We start from the raw sequence: 17412 nt of genomic DNA on the forward strand, positions 1-17412 counted from the left end.
CGGACGACACTGGGTCAGTTGTGCGCCACCGTACGGGACTCCTGATCAGACGGTTGTGATACAGCCCAGGATCAAACCGGGGCCTCTAGTACGGAGATGTGCCTTAGACTGCTGCGCCACTCGGGAGACAGAGCTCCAGATGGCCCACCAACAGAACATGTCACAGTAAGTAGCCCATGCACTCTTCTTACAACCTGTGAGAAAATGCATGCAGCATAACCTTTCCTCAGATAGTCATACTGATGACCTTAGTTCATTTAAGAGACTGGTTTAAGGGAAGCGCATCAACATACGGGTTACCTATAAGAATGTTTGATTTGACTAGTCACCAGAACTGAACTCAGTCAGCAATAATGGTAAACGGTTGCAGTATGATAGGAATTACATTCTGGACCGTGTTTCAGAAGCAACAAAGACAACTTTAAACCAAAAACTTTATTGGAAATTATAAACAAAAGCAATGGAGTAGGGTAGGTTTGGTAGAAGAGTAGAGAATCCAGAATGTCCCCATATCAAATTTCCCAGGCAGGTGGTGGAGTCTCTTGACCAAGACAACAGTAGAACTGTCTCTTTGCAGCCTCTCATTGGCAATGATGGCACAGCTCTGATCAGACTTTGCACATGAGATCCTTGGTCCCGTGTTGTGTCCAGAAGGGTCACAGCCATGGTGTTGTAGGGGGAGGCAGTCTACTTGGACCTCTGCCTCATCTTTCGCCTCTTGCGCTTCAGCCTGCGCATACGCTTCTTTCTCCACTGGAAGAGAGAACAGAGGGGCCGATGTTAGATGTACCATTAGCTACTTATACATATTGACAAACTGTTTAAGTTTGCTAGAACAAATCACTGCACCCTGATCAATTTCAGAAGCTTGGTTGGCAACACCCATCTGGCATTTAGAGCAAATTGCTGTCAATACAGTTCTACCAACATATGCTCAGGTCTAGAAGGGATATTTCCATCCTCCACATAATAAGGGACTGTGACTGAAAATATGTCAACAAGCTAGCTACAATTGCACAATAGTTGCCTACAGCAATGAGCCAGGACATGTGATACGCAACAAGACATGTCCACATGTTGACTACAGAATTAGATTACTTGGTGAGTCTATTTCTATGGTTTGTCTGCAGTTAGCTACTTGGCTAGTTAGTTCCATTGGCCAACATAACTAACGTTAAGGCTTTGGCTATACAAACGAGTGCGCTCGCATACTCCCTTAGAAAGAACTTAACTTCTTATGGCTGGGTGGCAGTATTGAGTAGCTTGGATGAATAAGGTGCCCAGAGTAAACTGTGCTACTCAGGCCCTGAAGCTAAGATATGCATATTATTTGTAGATTTGGATAGAAAACACTGAAGTTTCTAAAATTGTTTGAATGATGTCTGTGAGTATAACAGAACTCATATGGCAGGCAAAAACCTGAGAGAAAAAAAAAACACGAAGTGGGAAATCTGAGGTTTGTAGTTTTTCAAGTCTTGGCCTATCCAATATAGTGTCTGTGGGGTCATATTGCACTTCCTAAGGCTTCCACTAGATGTCAACAGTCTTTTGAACCTTGTTTGAGGCTTCTACTGTGAAGTGGGGGAGAATAAGAGCTGATTGAGTGAGTGGTCTGCCAGCCTGGAATTTAACTAGGATCTGTAATGATGCCTCTTGCCAAAAAGATCATCAAGGACAACAAACACAGCCAGTGCCTGTTCACCAGCTACTATGCGTGAGGTCAGTACAGGTGCATCAAAGCTGGGACAGAGTGACTGAAAAACAGCTCCTCTCAAGTCCAACAGACTTAAACAGCCATCACTAACAGAGGCTGCTGCCAACAGACTTGAATTGGCCACTAATAAATGGATCATTAGTCAATTTAATAAATCACATTGTATTGGTCACATGTAAGATATGTAAACATTTACTGTATTAGTCATCTCATATGTATATGCACTTTATACCATCTATTGCATCATGCCTATACCACCCTGTCATTACTCATCTATAAATTCTTATTCCATTATTTTACTTAGATTTGGGTGATTTAGGTAGGTGTGGAATTGTTAGGTATTACTGCACTGTCGGGAATAGAAGCACAAACATTTCGCTACACTCGCCAATAACATATGCCAACCATGTGTATGTGACTAGTAGTCTATCGTAGAATGACAAAACACTTAATTGCAGAAGCCCTAAGTATTCAAACGTCAACCATTTTTAATTGTATTAGAAATTACTACAAGCCTATGCACCGAACTAGATAATCAATTAATTTAAAATATGTAGTAGGTGGCTAGCTACATTTCAAATGTGTGCAGTTATGTCGCAGTTAAGTTAGCAGGCTAGCTAGCCAAGTGACTTAAAGCTAACAAGTATAGCAACAAGATGCCAACAAATCAAACGTTTCGACGGGATAAAAATGTACCTTGGCCCTCATGTCGTGGAGGAGTGTCTGTAAAGCAAAGGGAGAGAAAGGTTGATCAGTTGGATGCCTTTTAATTACATTGGATTACTTTGGATGCATATGCGAAAACACAAAACGTGTCGGGTTCTGTATTGAACTTACTTCTACCAGATGGCACCGTCTCCAAGAAGAGCGCTACTAGCGTTCGATCGGTTATTTATACACTGAAATTACGTCATCACTGTTGGACGCTCATACATTCTGGGATATGTAGATTTCATAAATCATGGGCTGTGTTCGAATACCCATACTAACATACTGTATACTTAATGAGTATATACTACATGCCATTAGTTCATTTTAGTATTATGGAAACGAAGGTTATCCTTTCAGTTGAGCATACTAGCGCTACGCCTATCTACCGGAAGTTGATTATGTTGCTATGCAACGTCTTGCTAGCGTAACAAATTACTAGCTTGACATTTTTGTGTTCGTATATTCAAAATGGAGTGGCAGAGTGCGCTCTGTGCTTTCTTAAATTCAGAGCGTTGTCAGATTGTCCATTCGTAAATTCTGAGCGTTTCCCCTCTCGCAGCGTTCAGAACGCACACTGGCGGAGGAGTATAGTAGGGTTGAGCCGAGCGTTCTGAACATCACAGCGGTGCTGCAGTCAAGCTAACTGGCTAGCTACTTCCAGATACAAATGAGAGAACACCTCACTCTGACCATTTTTACTCGCCATGTATAGCAGAGCTGGTTAGGCTGTTTTCATGTTATCCAGAGCGTTGGTAACTGTGCTGCTGGCAACAATTTAATTAGGCTTTTTTTTTTTTTTACCGACGTTTACTTACACCGGCCATATTAAACGGGTGTTGAGCGTTCGTAAATTCATAAGTTATTCTGCGCTCTGGCACACACAGACGAGAGCGCTCTGAATTCGGAGTAGATAGCCAGAGCGAATTTATGTCCATTGAGAACGCACACCAACTAATATACCACTTAACTAAGAATGACCTGAATAATCAAGTCAATAAATGTTGGGTAGTTAGATAGCATATAGTTAATATACTGGCAAGTTCAATGTATTAGTAGCCAACTAACGAGGTAGCTAGCTAACATACCGGTAGTACCTATTGCTGTAATGCTATGCGGTTCCTAAGGATAGTAAACTCAGCAACAAAAAAAGTTATTTTTTCAGGACCCTGTCTTTCAAAGATAATTCGTAAAAATCCAAATAACTTCACAGATCTTCATTGTAAAGGGTTTAAACACTGTTTCCCATGCTTGTTCAATGAACCATAAACAGTTAATGAACATGCACCCATGGAACGGTCGTTAAGACACTAACAGCTCACAGACGGTAGGCAATTAAGGGTCACAGTTATGAAAACTTAGGACACTAAAGAGGTCTTTCTACTGACTCTGAAAAACACCAAAAGAAAGATGCCCAGGGTCCCTGCTCATCTGCGTGAGCGTGCCTTAGACATGCTGCAAGGAAGCATGAGGACTGCAAATGTGGCCAGGGCAATAAATTGCAATGTCCGTACTGTGAGATGCCTAAGACAGCGCTACAGGGAGACAGGACGGACAGCTGATCGTCCTCATAGTGGCAGACCACGTGTAACAACACCTGCACAGGATCGGTACATCCGAACATCACACCTGCGGGACAGGTATAGGATGGCAACAACAACTGCCCAAGTTACACCAGGAACGCACAATCCCTCCATCAGTGCTCAGACTGTCCACAATAGGCTGAGAGGCTGGACTGAGGGCTTGTTGGCCTGTTGTAAGGCAGGTCCTCACCAGACATCACAGGCAACAATGTCACCTATGGGCACAAACCCATCGTCGCTGGACGAGACAGGACTGGCAAAAAGTGCTCTTCACTGACGAGTTGAGGTTTTGTCTCACCAGGGGTGATGGTCGGATTGCTTTTATCGTCAAAAGAATGAGCATTACGCCGGGGCTTGTACTCTGGAGTGGGATCGATTTGGAGGTGGAGGGTCCGTCATGGTCTGGGGCAGTGTGTCACAGCATCATCGGACTGAGCTTGTTGACATTGCAGGCAATCTCAATGCTGTGCGTTACAGGGAAGACATCCTCCTCTCTCATGTGGTACCCTTCCTGCAGGCTCATCCTGACATGACCCTCCAGCATGAAAATGCCACCGGCCATACTGCTCATTCTGTGCGTGATTTCCTGCAAGACAGGAATGTCAGTGTTCTGCCATGACCAGCGAAGAGCCCGAATCTCAATCCCATTGAGCACGTCTGGGACCTGTTGGATCGGAGGGTGAGGGCTAGGGCCATTCCCCCCAGAAATGTCCGGGAACTTGCAGGTGCCTTGGTGGAAGAGTAGGGTGACATCTCACAGCAAGAACTGGAAAATCTGGTGCAGTCCATGAGGAGATGCACTGCAGTACTTAATGCAGCTGGTGTCCACACCAGATACTGACTGTTACTTTTGACCCCCCCCCTGTGCAGGGACACATCATTCCATTTCTGTCAGTCACATGTCTGTGGAACTTGTTCAGTTTATGTCTCAGTTGTTGAATATTATGTTCATACAAATATTTACACATGTTAAGTTTGCTGAAAATAAACACAGTTGACAGTGAGAGGACGGTTCTTTTTTTGCTGAGTTTTTATATCTAATAAGGTCAAAGAAGTATCATACAAACCCATTCATAGAATCTACCCTGTAAAGACCTTTATTAAACACAGATTCAAAATAGCTATTGATAACAAAAGTTTATTTTGTGGTTGTGACCCAGAAACTCTTGACCATTTATTTTGGGACTGTTCTTATGTCAGAAGATTTATGAGTGAGTTAGATTTTATTTTAAAATAAACGACTATTAATGTTAATGAGAGACTCTGATATGTTTTATTTTTGATTGAAATGAAATGGACCCTGATTTAACTTTAATTGTTCATTTGTTTATTTTTCATGGAAGATTCTTTATCCATAAAATTAAGTGGGCGGAGAACAAACCCCTCTTCAAATTATTTAAGATAAATTCAAAATAATATTTCAGTTCTATCAGTAAATTTAAAACAAAAAGCAATACAATATTTTAACAAATTGAAAATGTATATCGATTGTTTTGTTCATAATTAAAAATAAATGTAAAAAAAAAAAGTTAGCGTAGCGAACATAACGTGTAACTTATTTGAAAAGTAATCGCTTTATTACATTGCTCAACATTTTCTTACCATTTGTCATAATTAGGTAAAGCAATTAATTTGTTTCCGCTCGTCGTACTTCGGTTGCATATTTTCCGCCATTTTCTTTAGATCTGAAAACGTTGTGAAGCCACGCCCATTTCCTGAAGAATTGCATTTTGGGCCCTAAAAGTACGGAAATGGTGTTCATTGCGTGTATACTTCGTATTTTGGCGAATGTAGTTCGACATGGCCAACGATCAAGAAAGCACGAAAGGAGGGAAAGGATGCTTACTTCGTCGAAGGACGAGGCTTCATCAACGTTTCAGAAATCCATATTAATCCCTAAAATCTCACCAGAAGGAACAGATTGATGGTTTCGGCCATGGTATTCACATTTTCCGTGTATTGATTAACGTTACCTAACAAACATCACCGAAATGTATTAGTTTGTTCTTGTATGACCAGAAGGCCTATTTTGTTTACAAACTTACGAAGAAGACTGAAAGTTGTATTTATTTTTTATGTATACAGTAACTAAGATACTGTTTTAAAGGGCATACAGGTCTGCTCTGACTTTACACGGTAGTTTTTCTATTTAGTTATTAGTACTTATTTCCAAGTTGCAAAAGGTCTTAGGAACATGTATATGTAAAACATTTTTTATACACATTTTTATGATCAGTTTTCATATGCACTTAAAATAGTAGGTACACTTTTATTTAAATTATTATTTTGTATTTTATTTCTCAGAATAGTTCCTGATTACACTAAAGAGGGTTTTTAGTCTCTCTTACTACAAAGAACCCTTGGTTTGGTCTTGAACATAATTTTCTGTTGAGTTGAATTTAAAAAGCCGGATAACATCTTGCTCAGAGTTTATGGAATAAGCTATTTTCACTTTTAAGTTGACTTAAATGGTGCAGATCTCGGTTCCTTATCGCTTACTTTCACTGCTCCTACGTTTTTGACTCATCCTATTACAGTTTATTCTTTTATATTATCTTTGTTTTGTCTTCGCATATAGTTTCTCTTAATGCTAGGGGGTTATGAAACAATGTGAAGCGCAAGGCCTTATTTTTATTTGCTAAACAGATTTAGCTTTTTTCAAGTCTCACTCAATTTCGGCTGATGCCAACTTCTGGAGGTCACAGTGCGGCAACGATATTTGGCTTTCCCACGGATCTGAACGCTCCGCTGGTGTCACTACAATAAAAAATACCTTTGGTGGTACTATTCTACACTCTTAATGTGACCCCTTTGGTCACTTTATTTGTATTGTGATCATGTTACAATGACATTACACTCATTACTGTAAACTTCTACGGGTACAACACCAAACATGAGAATGATGATTTGCTTGAATCTATAGAGAAACATATACTTCATTGGTTATTTACATTTCCGAATTAGTTATTATTGATTGGAGGGGACTTTAACATTACTATAGATAATTATATTATTATATTACTATAGATAATTCAACTGATAGATGGCCACCAGGTAGGCCAACCAATCAGAATTTGGGTTTAATACTTTTTATGGAAAAGTTTGATCTTACTGATATATGGAGAGAGAGGTTTCCGGCCGACAGATCATTCACTTGAAGTAACAAAACAGGTTCCAGACAATCCAGAATAGATGTTTGGCTTATATTCAAATGTATTGATAGTGAGTGTGTTACTACAAATATTTGTACTACTCCCCTCACAGACCACAGGGCCATTTACATTGATATCAAAATATTTACCCCCGATACTAACCTTGGTAGAACATCCTACTGGAAGCTAAATAGCTATTTATAAAATAATGATATAGTTAAGTTTGTGGTTAAAGATCTACTTACACACTTTTGGGAAAGGGCTTGTGAAGAAAAATCTTATTACAAGAACTGGGAGCTCTTTAAATTTGAGGTGTCCAAATACCTTAGAAAATATGGTAGTAATCTTGCTAAGACCAGAAGAGCTGAGGAGGAAAAGGTGATCATTAAGATACCTTCCCTTTCTCAGAGGTCCCCAGCCGGCCTCTCAGGGGAGGAGAAGATGGAACTGATTGAGTTACAAAATAAACTGGATAATATATAGAGATTAAATAAACTGGATAATATATAGAGATTAAATAAACTGGATAATATAGAGAGATTAAATAAATTGGATAATATATAGAGATTAAATAAACTGGATAATATATAGAGATTAAATAAACTGGATAATATATAGAGATTAGAAGCCGAAGGAGCCTTTATTAGATCTAGGGAAAAATGGATTGAGGAGGGAATTCATCCTATTTCTTTAGACTTGAGAAATTTCACTCTACAAATAACACTATCCATAAGTTAAACATTGATGGTGTTATTACAGATGACCAAAAATTAATTGCTAAATACTGTAGCAATTTTTACAGAAAATGTTATAGATCTACGTACTGTCAGGAATCCACAGATATGTTTTTGACTCATTGAATAATGTTCACTCTATCAGTGATATAGAATCTAAACAGTGTGATGAACCCAAAGTTATATTATAGAATCTATCAAACATCTAAAGAACAATAAATCACCAGGTGTTGATGGAATTACATCAGAATTTTACTAATTATTTTCTGAATTTTTTATTTTATTTTAAGTCTTTTTAGAAAGTATTACAAACAATGTTCTCCCTCCTACAATGAGTCCGGGTTAACAACACTGATACCTAAGCCTAAAAAATAAGTGCTGCTCATCGATAACTGGCATCCAATTTGTCTTCTTAATAATGACTAAGATGTTAGCCTTACTACTTGCAAAAATAATTAAAGAGGTCCTGGATGCAATCATTGATGAAGCAGACATATTTCTAACAATATCAGACTAGTATTAGACATACTTGACTACTCAGACCTAATAACCGAGGATAGCTTCATATTATTTTTAGATTTTTATAAAGCATTTGACACACTAGAGCATCAGTTCCTCTTCCACTCCCTTGAGAGACTTGGCTTTGGGGATTTTTTCTGTAAGGCTATGAAAACTCTATACAAATGGTAACAGCTCTATCAAGTTGAAATATGGCACCTCACCTAGATTTGAGTTAAAGAGAGGAATTAGGCAAGGTTGTCTTATCTCTCCGTACCTGTTTTTATTGATCATCCAACTTCTTACAAATTCTTTAAATAATAGTCCTGTACAAGGTATTCCATAGCTGGTAAAGAAATTATTATAAGCCAGCTGGCTGACAATACTACACTTTTTCTGAAAGACGCTAACCAAATTCCCATATCGATCAATGTGATACAATCCTTTTCCAAAGCGTCTGGTCTATATCTTAACATTAATAAATGTGAACTCATGGCTGTCAAATATTGTGACACCTTCATATTATGGTATTCCAGTAAAAGAAGAACTTACATATTTAGGCATAACCATTACAAAGGATCAGAAGTCTAGAGGCTTACTAAATTTTAACCCTCTTATTAAAAAACCCAGAAGAAGCTAAATCAATGGCTACAGAGGGACTTATCTTTTAAAGGAAGAGACCTTCAGCCTTGGTTATTAGGAATCTCTAGACCAACATATGGTGCTCTATCTTTATACCTTGATGGTAAAATAAGCAAGGAGATAGACCAGATGCTTTTCAACTTTCTGTGGAGAAACTACCCATTACATTAGGAAAACTGTTGTAATGAATGGTGGGCTGAATTTTCTGGACTTTACTACCTTAAATAATACTTTTAAGATCAATTCGATAAAACAATTCCTAAGAAGATCCACTTCTATGTGGAATTTTATTCCTCATCATGTCTTCTCTACTTTCAGTGGCCTTAACTTCATGTTGGTTTGCAATTATAATATTGACAAAATTCCAGTGAAACTTTCTGCTTTTCATCGGCAGGTTTTCTTGTCTTGGTCCTTCATTTATAGGCATCATTTTTCTCCATACAGTTATTATATATGGAATAATCGGGATATATTGTATAAAAATACTTCTTTGTTTTTAGAATATTGGTTCCGAAAATAATATCCTATTGGTGAGCCAACTGGTAAATAATATCCTATTGGTGTGCCAACTGGTAAATAATATCCTATTGGTGAGCCAACTGGTAAATAATATCCTATTGGTGAGCCAACTGGTAAATAATATCCTATTGGTGTGCCAACTGGTAAATAATATCCTATTGGTGAGCCAACTGGTAAATAATATCCTATTGGTGTGCCAACTGGTAAATAATATCCTATTGGTGAGCCAACTGGTAAATAATATCCTATTGGTGAGCCAACTGGTAAATAATATCCTATTGGTGTGCCAACTGGTAAATGCAGAGGGTCTTTTACTTAGTTATAATGAATTCTTTTCACTTTACAAGGTCCCTGTAACACCTAAAGATTTTGCAATTGTTTTAGATGCCATTCCCTCAGGTGTTGCTTTATTATTCAGGAACGTGTCAAGACCTGACCCTCAGAACCTACCTTCCATTTACCCTGTTGACTCATCAGTAGGAAAGATGTGTTTCTCTTTTTACCATTCAACAACAGAGCGATACGAACCTTGTTCCAGCAGGATGTTGTATCTATACCTTATGTCATGCCTTATTTGAATGGATTTATTGATAATATCTGTTGGGAAAAAGTTTGGATGTTGCCACACACATACCTACTTGTTAACAAAATTAAGGGAGTTTCCTTTAAAATTATTCATAAATATTATCCTGCCAACCACTATATGAAGAAGTTTAAGGAAAACATCAACTCAAATTGCTCCTTTTGTAATGACCACCCAGAAACAGTGTTGCATCTTTTTTGGCATTGTATTCATGTAAGAAAACTGTGGCAAGACGTCAGTAGATTTATAATTGAACACATTTATGAAGATCTTACACTATTGTGGAGAGATGTACTGCTTGGATTCTTTACCTATGATAGAAATAAGCTGAAACATTTTTATGTAATTAATTTCATTATTCTTTTGGCCATATTTCATATTCACAAATATACATTTACAAACAAAACACCACATTTTCTTACCTTACAAAAAGAAAGTGAACTGTATTTTAAGACAATTAAATACTCTACTAACAAAAAAGCTGTTAGAATTATAAGTGTATCTATGTCCCTTAAGGTCCTTGTGTAATGTGATATTGTACCCCCTAGCCCAATTGTCCTTTGTATATTATTTATATATACTTGTGTTCCCACATGTGCTTCCTGTATTGATTTGTTGTTAATTTAAAAAAAAAATAGTACAACATCCGGGAACTTTTGGCATACTAACTCTATCCATACTATGATCAATAAGCATACTACATATTCAATTTAGTCACAAATAGTACGGTTAGTATGAGTTTTCGAACACAGCTATTGACTGTCCCAAGACTTGGGGAAAATCTCAATTGCATACTCCTCGCGTCCTCTCTCCTCAAAATCCATTAGAGGAGAAAGTCAGATGGGAGGGACTTCTGGATTTCTCAATCCATCAGGTTTTGAGAAGAAGGAGGTGAGGAGAATGCAACTGAGACTAGATAAATCAAATCTTTTTTTAAAGGACGATTGCATTTCTTGATTTGGCCTTGTTTTAAATTGGGTCATGCTAGCGTCATGACTGAATTCAAACATGAGTTGTTTTCGCGTGTGGTTTGATATGGGTGTATGGAGCGAGATAGCTGCCAAAAGGTTTAACATACGTATCGTTAGGATAGTAAGAAAATCCATACGTAAATTGTTAGGATCTTAAGAAAAGCCATGCATGAAACGTAAACGTTAAATTAGATCTGTAAACGTATGTTATGACAATGAATGAACATTTACCTTACGTCTCCCTTTACTCGGTTACAGATCTTTTTTATGTGTACAAACTTTTTTCAGTAATGTGGCATCTGCAATAGACATGAACGAATGTAGCTAGTCGAAGTTAGCTCATCAAGTCAAGCAACTCGAGCCCAGCTTCCAGTTTCAATTCCAAAATAAAAGTTTAGAACTTGTTTAAGAACTGCATTCAATAGTGACGTTATACCAATAGATGGCGTAGTATAGGCTTGGGCCTTTAGCAAATTACTTGTGTGAGAATGATAAAGACAGAAGAGCCTTGTCTAGAATAACCGCTTAAGCTGCAAAATAGAAAGTTAATATGATTTAGGCCTATTCTGCTATCTAAATATGCCATGCTGTTGTGTGTTATTTACTGTGGTGATCATGTAACCTAATGAATCACACTTTTTCCAGTATTTGGGAGCACGGACTGTAGGCCTTTATATTAGGCATTTTGACAGTTGTATTAGTGAATTCCACTCTGTATGTAGGCTTGTTATATCCATTTGCATTGCACAACCCATCACGCAGAGGCTATATCCATATCAATAAATGAGACAAAACAAAACATTGATTAAGTCTTGGCTATAACCTGAGCGAAACAGTCTTGACCAATGGGACCCCATGGCTATCTATAGCCTATTCTTATTGCCAGATCTGTCTTCCGTATCAGCCACTGCATGTGCTTCTTCAACAATTGAGTTAAACAATTATTTATAGGCTATATTTAGAGGCCTGTGAGCTAGGATCTCTTTTTAAGGGGAGCCCTCTAGTAAAAACCAAATAAACTCAGCAAAAAAAGAAACGTCCTCTCACTGTCAACTGCGTTTATTTTCCGCAAACTTAACATGTGTAAATAACAGTCACAGTCAGTATCTGGTGTGGCCACCAGCTGCATTAAGTACTTCGGTGCAGCTCCTCATCATGGACTGCACCAGATTTGCCAGTTCTTGCTGTGAGATGTTACCCCATTCTTCCATGAAGGCACCTGCAAGTCCTGGACATTTCTGGGGGGGAATGGCCCTAGCCCTCACCCTTCAATTCAACAGGTCCGATACGTGCTCAATGAGATTGAGATTCGGGCTCTTCGCTGGCCATGGCAGAACACTGATATTCCTGTCTTGCAGGAAATAACTCACAGAACGAGCAGTATGACTGGTGGCATTGTCATGCTGGAGGGTCATGTCAGGATGAACCTGCAGGAAGGGTACGACATGAGAGAGGAGGATGTCTTCCCTGTAACGCACAGCGTTGAGATTGCCTGCAATGACAACAAGCTCAGTCCGATGATGCTGCGGCACACCGCCCCAGACCATGACGTACCCTCCACCTCCAAATCGATCCCACTCCAGAGTACAAGCCTCAGTGTAACGCTCATTCCTTCGACAATAAACGCAAATCCGACCATCACCCCTGGTGAGACAAAACAGCGACTCGTCAGTGAAGAGCACTTTTTGCCAGTCCTTTCTGGTCCAGCGACGGTGGGTTTGTTCCCATAGGCGACGTTGTTGCCGGTGGAGTCTGGTGAGGACCCGCCTTACAACAGGACTACAAGCCCTCAGTCCAGCCTTTCTCAGCCTATTGCGGACAGTCTGAGCACTGATGGAGGGATTGTGCGTTCCTGGTGTAACTTGGGCAGTTGTTGTTGCCATCCTATACCTGTCCCGCAGGTGTGATGTTCGGATGTACCGATCCTGTGCAGGTGTTGTTACACGTGGTCTGCCACTGCAAGGACATTCAGCTGTCCGTCCTGTCTCCCTGATCGCTGTCTTGGGCGTCCCACAGTACGGACATTGCAATTTATTGCCCTGGCCACATCTGCAGTCCTCATGCCTCCTTGCAGCATGCCTAAGGCACATTCATGCAGATGAGCAGGGACCCTGGGCATCTTTCTTTTGGTGGTTTTCAGAGTCAGTAGAAAGGCCTCTTTAGTGTCCTAAGTTTTCATAACTGTGACCTTAATTTCCTACCGTCTTTAAGCTGTTAGTGTCTTAATTACTGTTCCACAGGTGCATGTTCATACATTTTTTATGGTTCATTGAACAAGCATGGGAAACAGTGTTTAAACCCTTTACAATGAAGATCTGTGAAGTTATTTGGATTTTTACAAATTATCTTTGAAAGACAGTGTCCTGAAAAAGGGATGTTTTTTGTTGTTGCATAGTTTAGTTGTAAAATTATTCTGCAAGACACCAGTACCCAAAATGATAGCTTAAATTGCAATGTCTACAAGTTGGAGGCCTATTTTTTTTATTTGGATAGGCCTAAATTAAACATTGAATTATTAAAGTGATAGTCTAAAGAACTTTGGAGAATTTTAATGGATAAGACTGTTCTATTCTCTTTGATTTGGTTCCTGTCGCAACTCAGACAAATGACTGAATGGATGACATATTGACTGACAATTGAATGAAGGATGAATTACATGTTAAAATATGTTGGAAGGACGACTTGCATGCTCTTCACTTTATTTGGCTAGAAGGCAAATAAGCCTACATTAGGATGATTCTAAATGCTTTGGCAAGATGGAGGGATGAAATAAATGTCTAAATATTCTATAACAAAAATATTTTAGATGGCAAAGACTCCGGTGGTCATACATAATTCACCAAACAGCCATTATTGTTCTACGCTTCATTATTCCTGGTAGATACTACTGATTATTATTCATTATTCCTGGTAGATACTACTGGTTATGTTTAATTATTCCTGGTAGATACTACTGGTTATTATTCATTATTCCTGGTAGATACTACTGGTTATGATTCATTATTCCTGGTAGATACTACTGGTTATTATTCATTATTCCTGGTAGATACTACTGGTTATGTTTAATTATTCCTGGTAGATACTACTGGTTATTATTCATTATTCCTGGTAGATACTACTGGTTATGATTCATTATTCCTGGTAGATACTACTGGTTATTATTCATTATTCCTGGTAGATACTACTGGTTATGATTCATTATTCCTGGTAGATACTACTGGTTATGATTCATTATTCCTGGTAGATACTACTGGTTATGATTCATTATTCCTGGTAGATACTACTGGTTATGTTTCATTATTCCTGGTAGATACTACTGGTTATGATTGCAGACAGAGTCCAGAGAATGGGATGGTGCAATAGTGAATTAGTCATATTTTTGATAAGGTGTATGCATGGGGATGTCCACATCACCCAGAGATATGCCCATGTTGTAGAGATACACCTAGCACACTGAAACTTCACTGTTGAAGTCATAATACAGCTAGTGCTATCTAGACTTGCGCTGGCAAACAAATCCTTTACATTAGCTACCTAATGTGAAGTAAACTCAACTGAGGAGCAATAGAGAATGGAGACTTTTAACTTGAAAATGTGCAGGATACCTCTCCCGTTTCCTTGACTTCCGATTTTGTTTAAACTGCGTTATGCCTGTTCGTGTAGCACTCCTCACAGGCCGTTTGGCGCACATTTTTTGGGTTGGTGAGATGAAACTGCCAAAACTCTGAAAGATATTACTGTACGTCATAATTGCAACACAAGATTTGTTGAAGCCAAAAATGTTTGTCCGTAATTGTAAAATGGTGTTTGTATGTTAACAGAGGAAATGTCAAAGTTTCACGCATGGCTTTTCTAACGATCCTAACAATTTACGTATGGCTTTTCTTACGATCCTAACGATACGAACATTCAACCTTTGGCAGGTATTTTAGTTTAGTTCAGTTTATTAATTCGACCATTTAAAAAAAAAACAAGCACACATAAAACTTAAAATCCATACATGCACAGTAATAAAATCATCGAGGATAACACACAAAGTCTGGGACTTATTTCCAGGAAGTACTAGCATAGTCAAAATGGCATTGAAGGAGGGCAGTAGCTAGCACTTTCATGGAGTCCTTATCAAGCAGCTTGGACTTTCTAGCCAAAAACTTAGTCCTGGCATTAACCTTCCCTAGCACTTTATTTGCCATGCTCACACCTCCCAAGCTTCCATCAAGGATACATCCCAAGTAGTTAACAGGTTTTAGTAGTCAGCACCTCACCCCTTAACTCCACTCTGATTTCAGACGACCTACACAATTTAGGTCTGGATCCAAAAATAATTGCCTCAGTTTTCCCTAACTGCAGAGATACCTTATTATCTCCAAGCCATTTGTTAATGTTAGTAAGCTCTGTGCTAAGTATGCTCTCCAACATAGTTTTACTTTTGTGAGACACCAGAAGTATAGAGTCATCCTCATAAAGAAAAAGACGGCAAGAACAAGAATCTTTCATATCGTTAATATACAATAAAAACAGTAGAGGCCCAAGCACACTCCCCTGCGGAACGCCACAACTCATTGGTTTTGCCTGAGACAGTGAACCATTAACCTCTACTACTTGCACCCTTCCTGATAAATAGGACTTTACCCAGCCTAGAGGGACACTGCTTAACCCCAGTGCCTCCAGTTTGGAGATTAGGAGACAGTGGTTAACTGTATCAAAGGCCTTCTGTAGGTCAAGCAGTACCATTCCACACAGACTTCCCTCATCAATTTCTTTCCTGATGAAGTCAGTCAAGTAAAGTAGACATGAATCAGTGGAGTATGTTTTTCTAAAACCCGACTGAAAATCATACATTAGATCTTGTTTGTTAACATATTCATACATTTGCTCATGTACAACTCTCTCCAGGATCTTTGATGTTACACAGAGGATAGATACAGGCCTATAATTCCTGGGATCAGACTTTATCCCCTTCTTATACAGAGGTATAACTTTAGCTTGTTTCATGTCCCTGGGAAAGGTACCTTGTTCAAGAGAGTGATTAACGATATGCGTAATACAGGGCAGTGGGAAGATGGCAGCGCAGTGGGAGGCGAGTTACAAGTGGATCGGGAATCGAATGAGGTCTTTGGGAAGAATGGCTTACATTTTGTGCACTTAAACGTCTGAAGCCTACTACCGAAGATCGATGAGATACGCCTGTAGGTTTGCAAATCAGAGGTGGGTGTCTTATGTTTTACTGAGACATGGTTGGATTCATCTGTTTGGGACTCAGAAATTGAGATAGGTAATTACTGTCAGGAAGGATCGGAATCGGAACGGTGGGGGATATGTGCGTTTGTTAGATCAGACATTTTTAACGTCAGATCGGATTTAAGCGCCGATCTGGAGATTGTCTGGCTGGATATCTGCCTTCCCAAAACCAGGCCGATTTTGTTGGGGGGGGTGTTATAGGCCGCCCAAGCAGAATGCATTCTATGAAGGTCTTGAAATTGTGTTGTCAAACTGTAATGATTTCCTGTTGAAGGGAATCATTTTGTTAGAGGATTTCAATACTGATGTCTGCAAAAAGAATAGCCCAACCCACAATGTATTATTGCACTTTTGTAGATCACTTGCTCTGACCCAAATGATAAAAGATCCCACCAGGATATGTGAAAGAGTGCAAAGTAATATTGACTTAATATTGGTGTCTGATAAATCAAAAATATCGCAGAGTGGAGTAATAGTATATAGAATCAGTGATCATTTTATTACATTTTGCACAAGGAGGATTTTTAAAGATATATTTAAGTGTCACAAAACCGTTAGAATCAGAGGACTCAAAAAATAATGTTTTGAAAAGTTTAGGGAGGAAGTGGGTAAAATTGACTGGTCACCTGTGCTAGATAGTGTAGGGGTAGACAGTGCCTGGGAAGTCTTTAAATGTAGATTCCTTGATGTGGTGAATGTGATGGCTCCCATTAGACGGGTCAGGGTAAAGCAGAGATCTAGCCCTTGGTTTAATCATGAGATTCTAGAATCTATCCAAGCAAGGAATAAGGCCTTTAAAAAATTAAGAACTCTCAAGAGCAGCATGATTTTGTCCTATATAAACATCACAGAAATGAAGCACAGAGCAGGATGGATGAAGCTAAGAGGGGTTACTTTGCTGAGAAAATAATTGAGAACAAAAATTAGCCTAAAAAGCTTTGGAAATCATTTAAGGAACTAGGCTGTAGTAGTACTACCAAAAACAACCTAAACAGTATTGGACTGAACATCAAGGGGGAGATGGTATATGAAAAAGCAGAGGTTGCCAATGAATTCAACTCTTTTTT

The 17412-nt window shown here is 38.9% G+C and overlaps 1 protein-coding gene and 1 long non-coding RNA gene across 3 annotated transcripts; one reads left to right on the plus strand and one right to left on the minus strand.

Annotated features, from left to right (window-relative positions):
• Positions 1-420: 420 nt before the first annotated feature.
• Positions 421-11472, minus strand: LOC106572680 (uncharacterized). Of its 2 annotated transcripts, none has more exons than XR_006759299.1 (3): positions 11336-11472; positions 2411-2437; positions 421-753 (listed from the first exon to the last, which is right to left on the minus strand). XR_006759299.1 is itself a non-coding variant. In XM_045696332.1 (3 exons), the coding sequence occupies exons 1-3, from the start codon at positions 5615-5617 to the stop codon at positions 446-448; spliced, it is 345 nt and encodes a 114-aa protein (XP_045552288.1). In that variant the 5' UTR covers positions 5618-5632; the 3' UTR covers positions 421-445. The 2 variants fall into 2 exon arrangements, 1 of the variants encoding a protein (XP_045552288.1); XM_045696332.1 differs by lacking the exon at positions 11336-11472 and adding an exon at positions 5608-5632.
• On the plus strand, positions 5631-6800 carry LOC106572683 (uncharacterized). Its single transcript, XR_001321166.2, has 2 exons — positions 5631-5944; positions 6669-6800. It is a non-coding gene; the product is annotated as an uncharacterized lncRNA (long non-coding RNA).
• Positions 11473-17412: the final 5940 nt, after the last annotated feature.

The sequence above is a fragment of the Salmo salar genome, chromosome ssa15 (assembly GCF_905237065.1).
Source record: "Salmo salar chromosome ssa15, Ssal_v3.1, whole genome shotgun sequence".
Lineage (NCBI taxonomy): Eukaryota > Metazoa > Chordata > Actinopteri > Salmoniformes > Salmonidae > Salmo > Salmo salar.

What these genes read in the sequence shown, in the direction of transcription:
- LOC106572680 (XM_045696332.1), bottom strand. An exon ending in TCCACGACATGAGGGCCAAG is followed by an intron (nt 754 to 2,410) that starts GTACATTTTTAT and finishes TCTCTCTTCCAG; the next exon opens with TGGAGAAAGAAGCGTATGCG.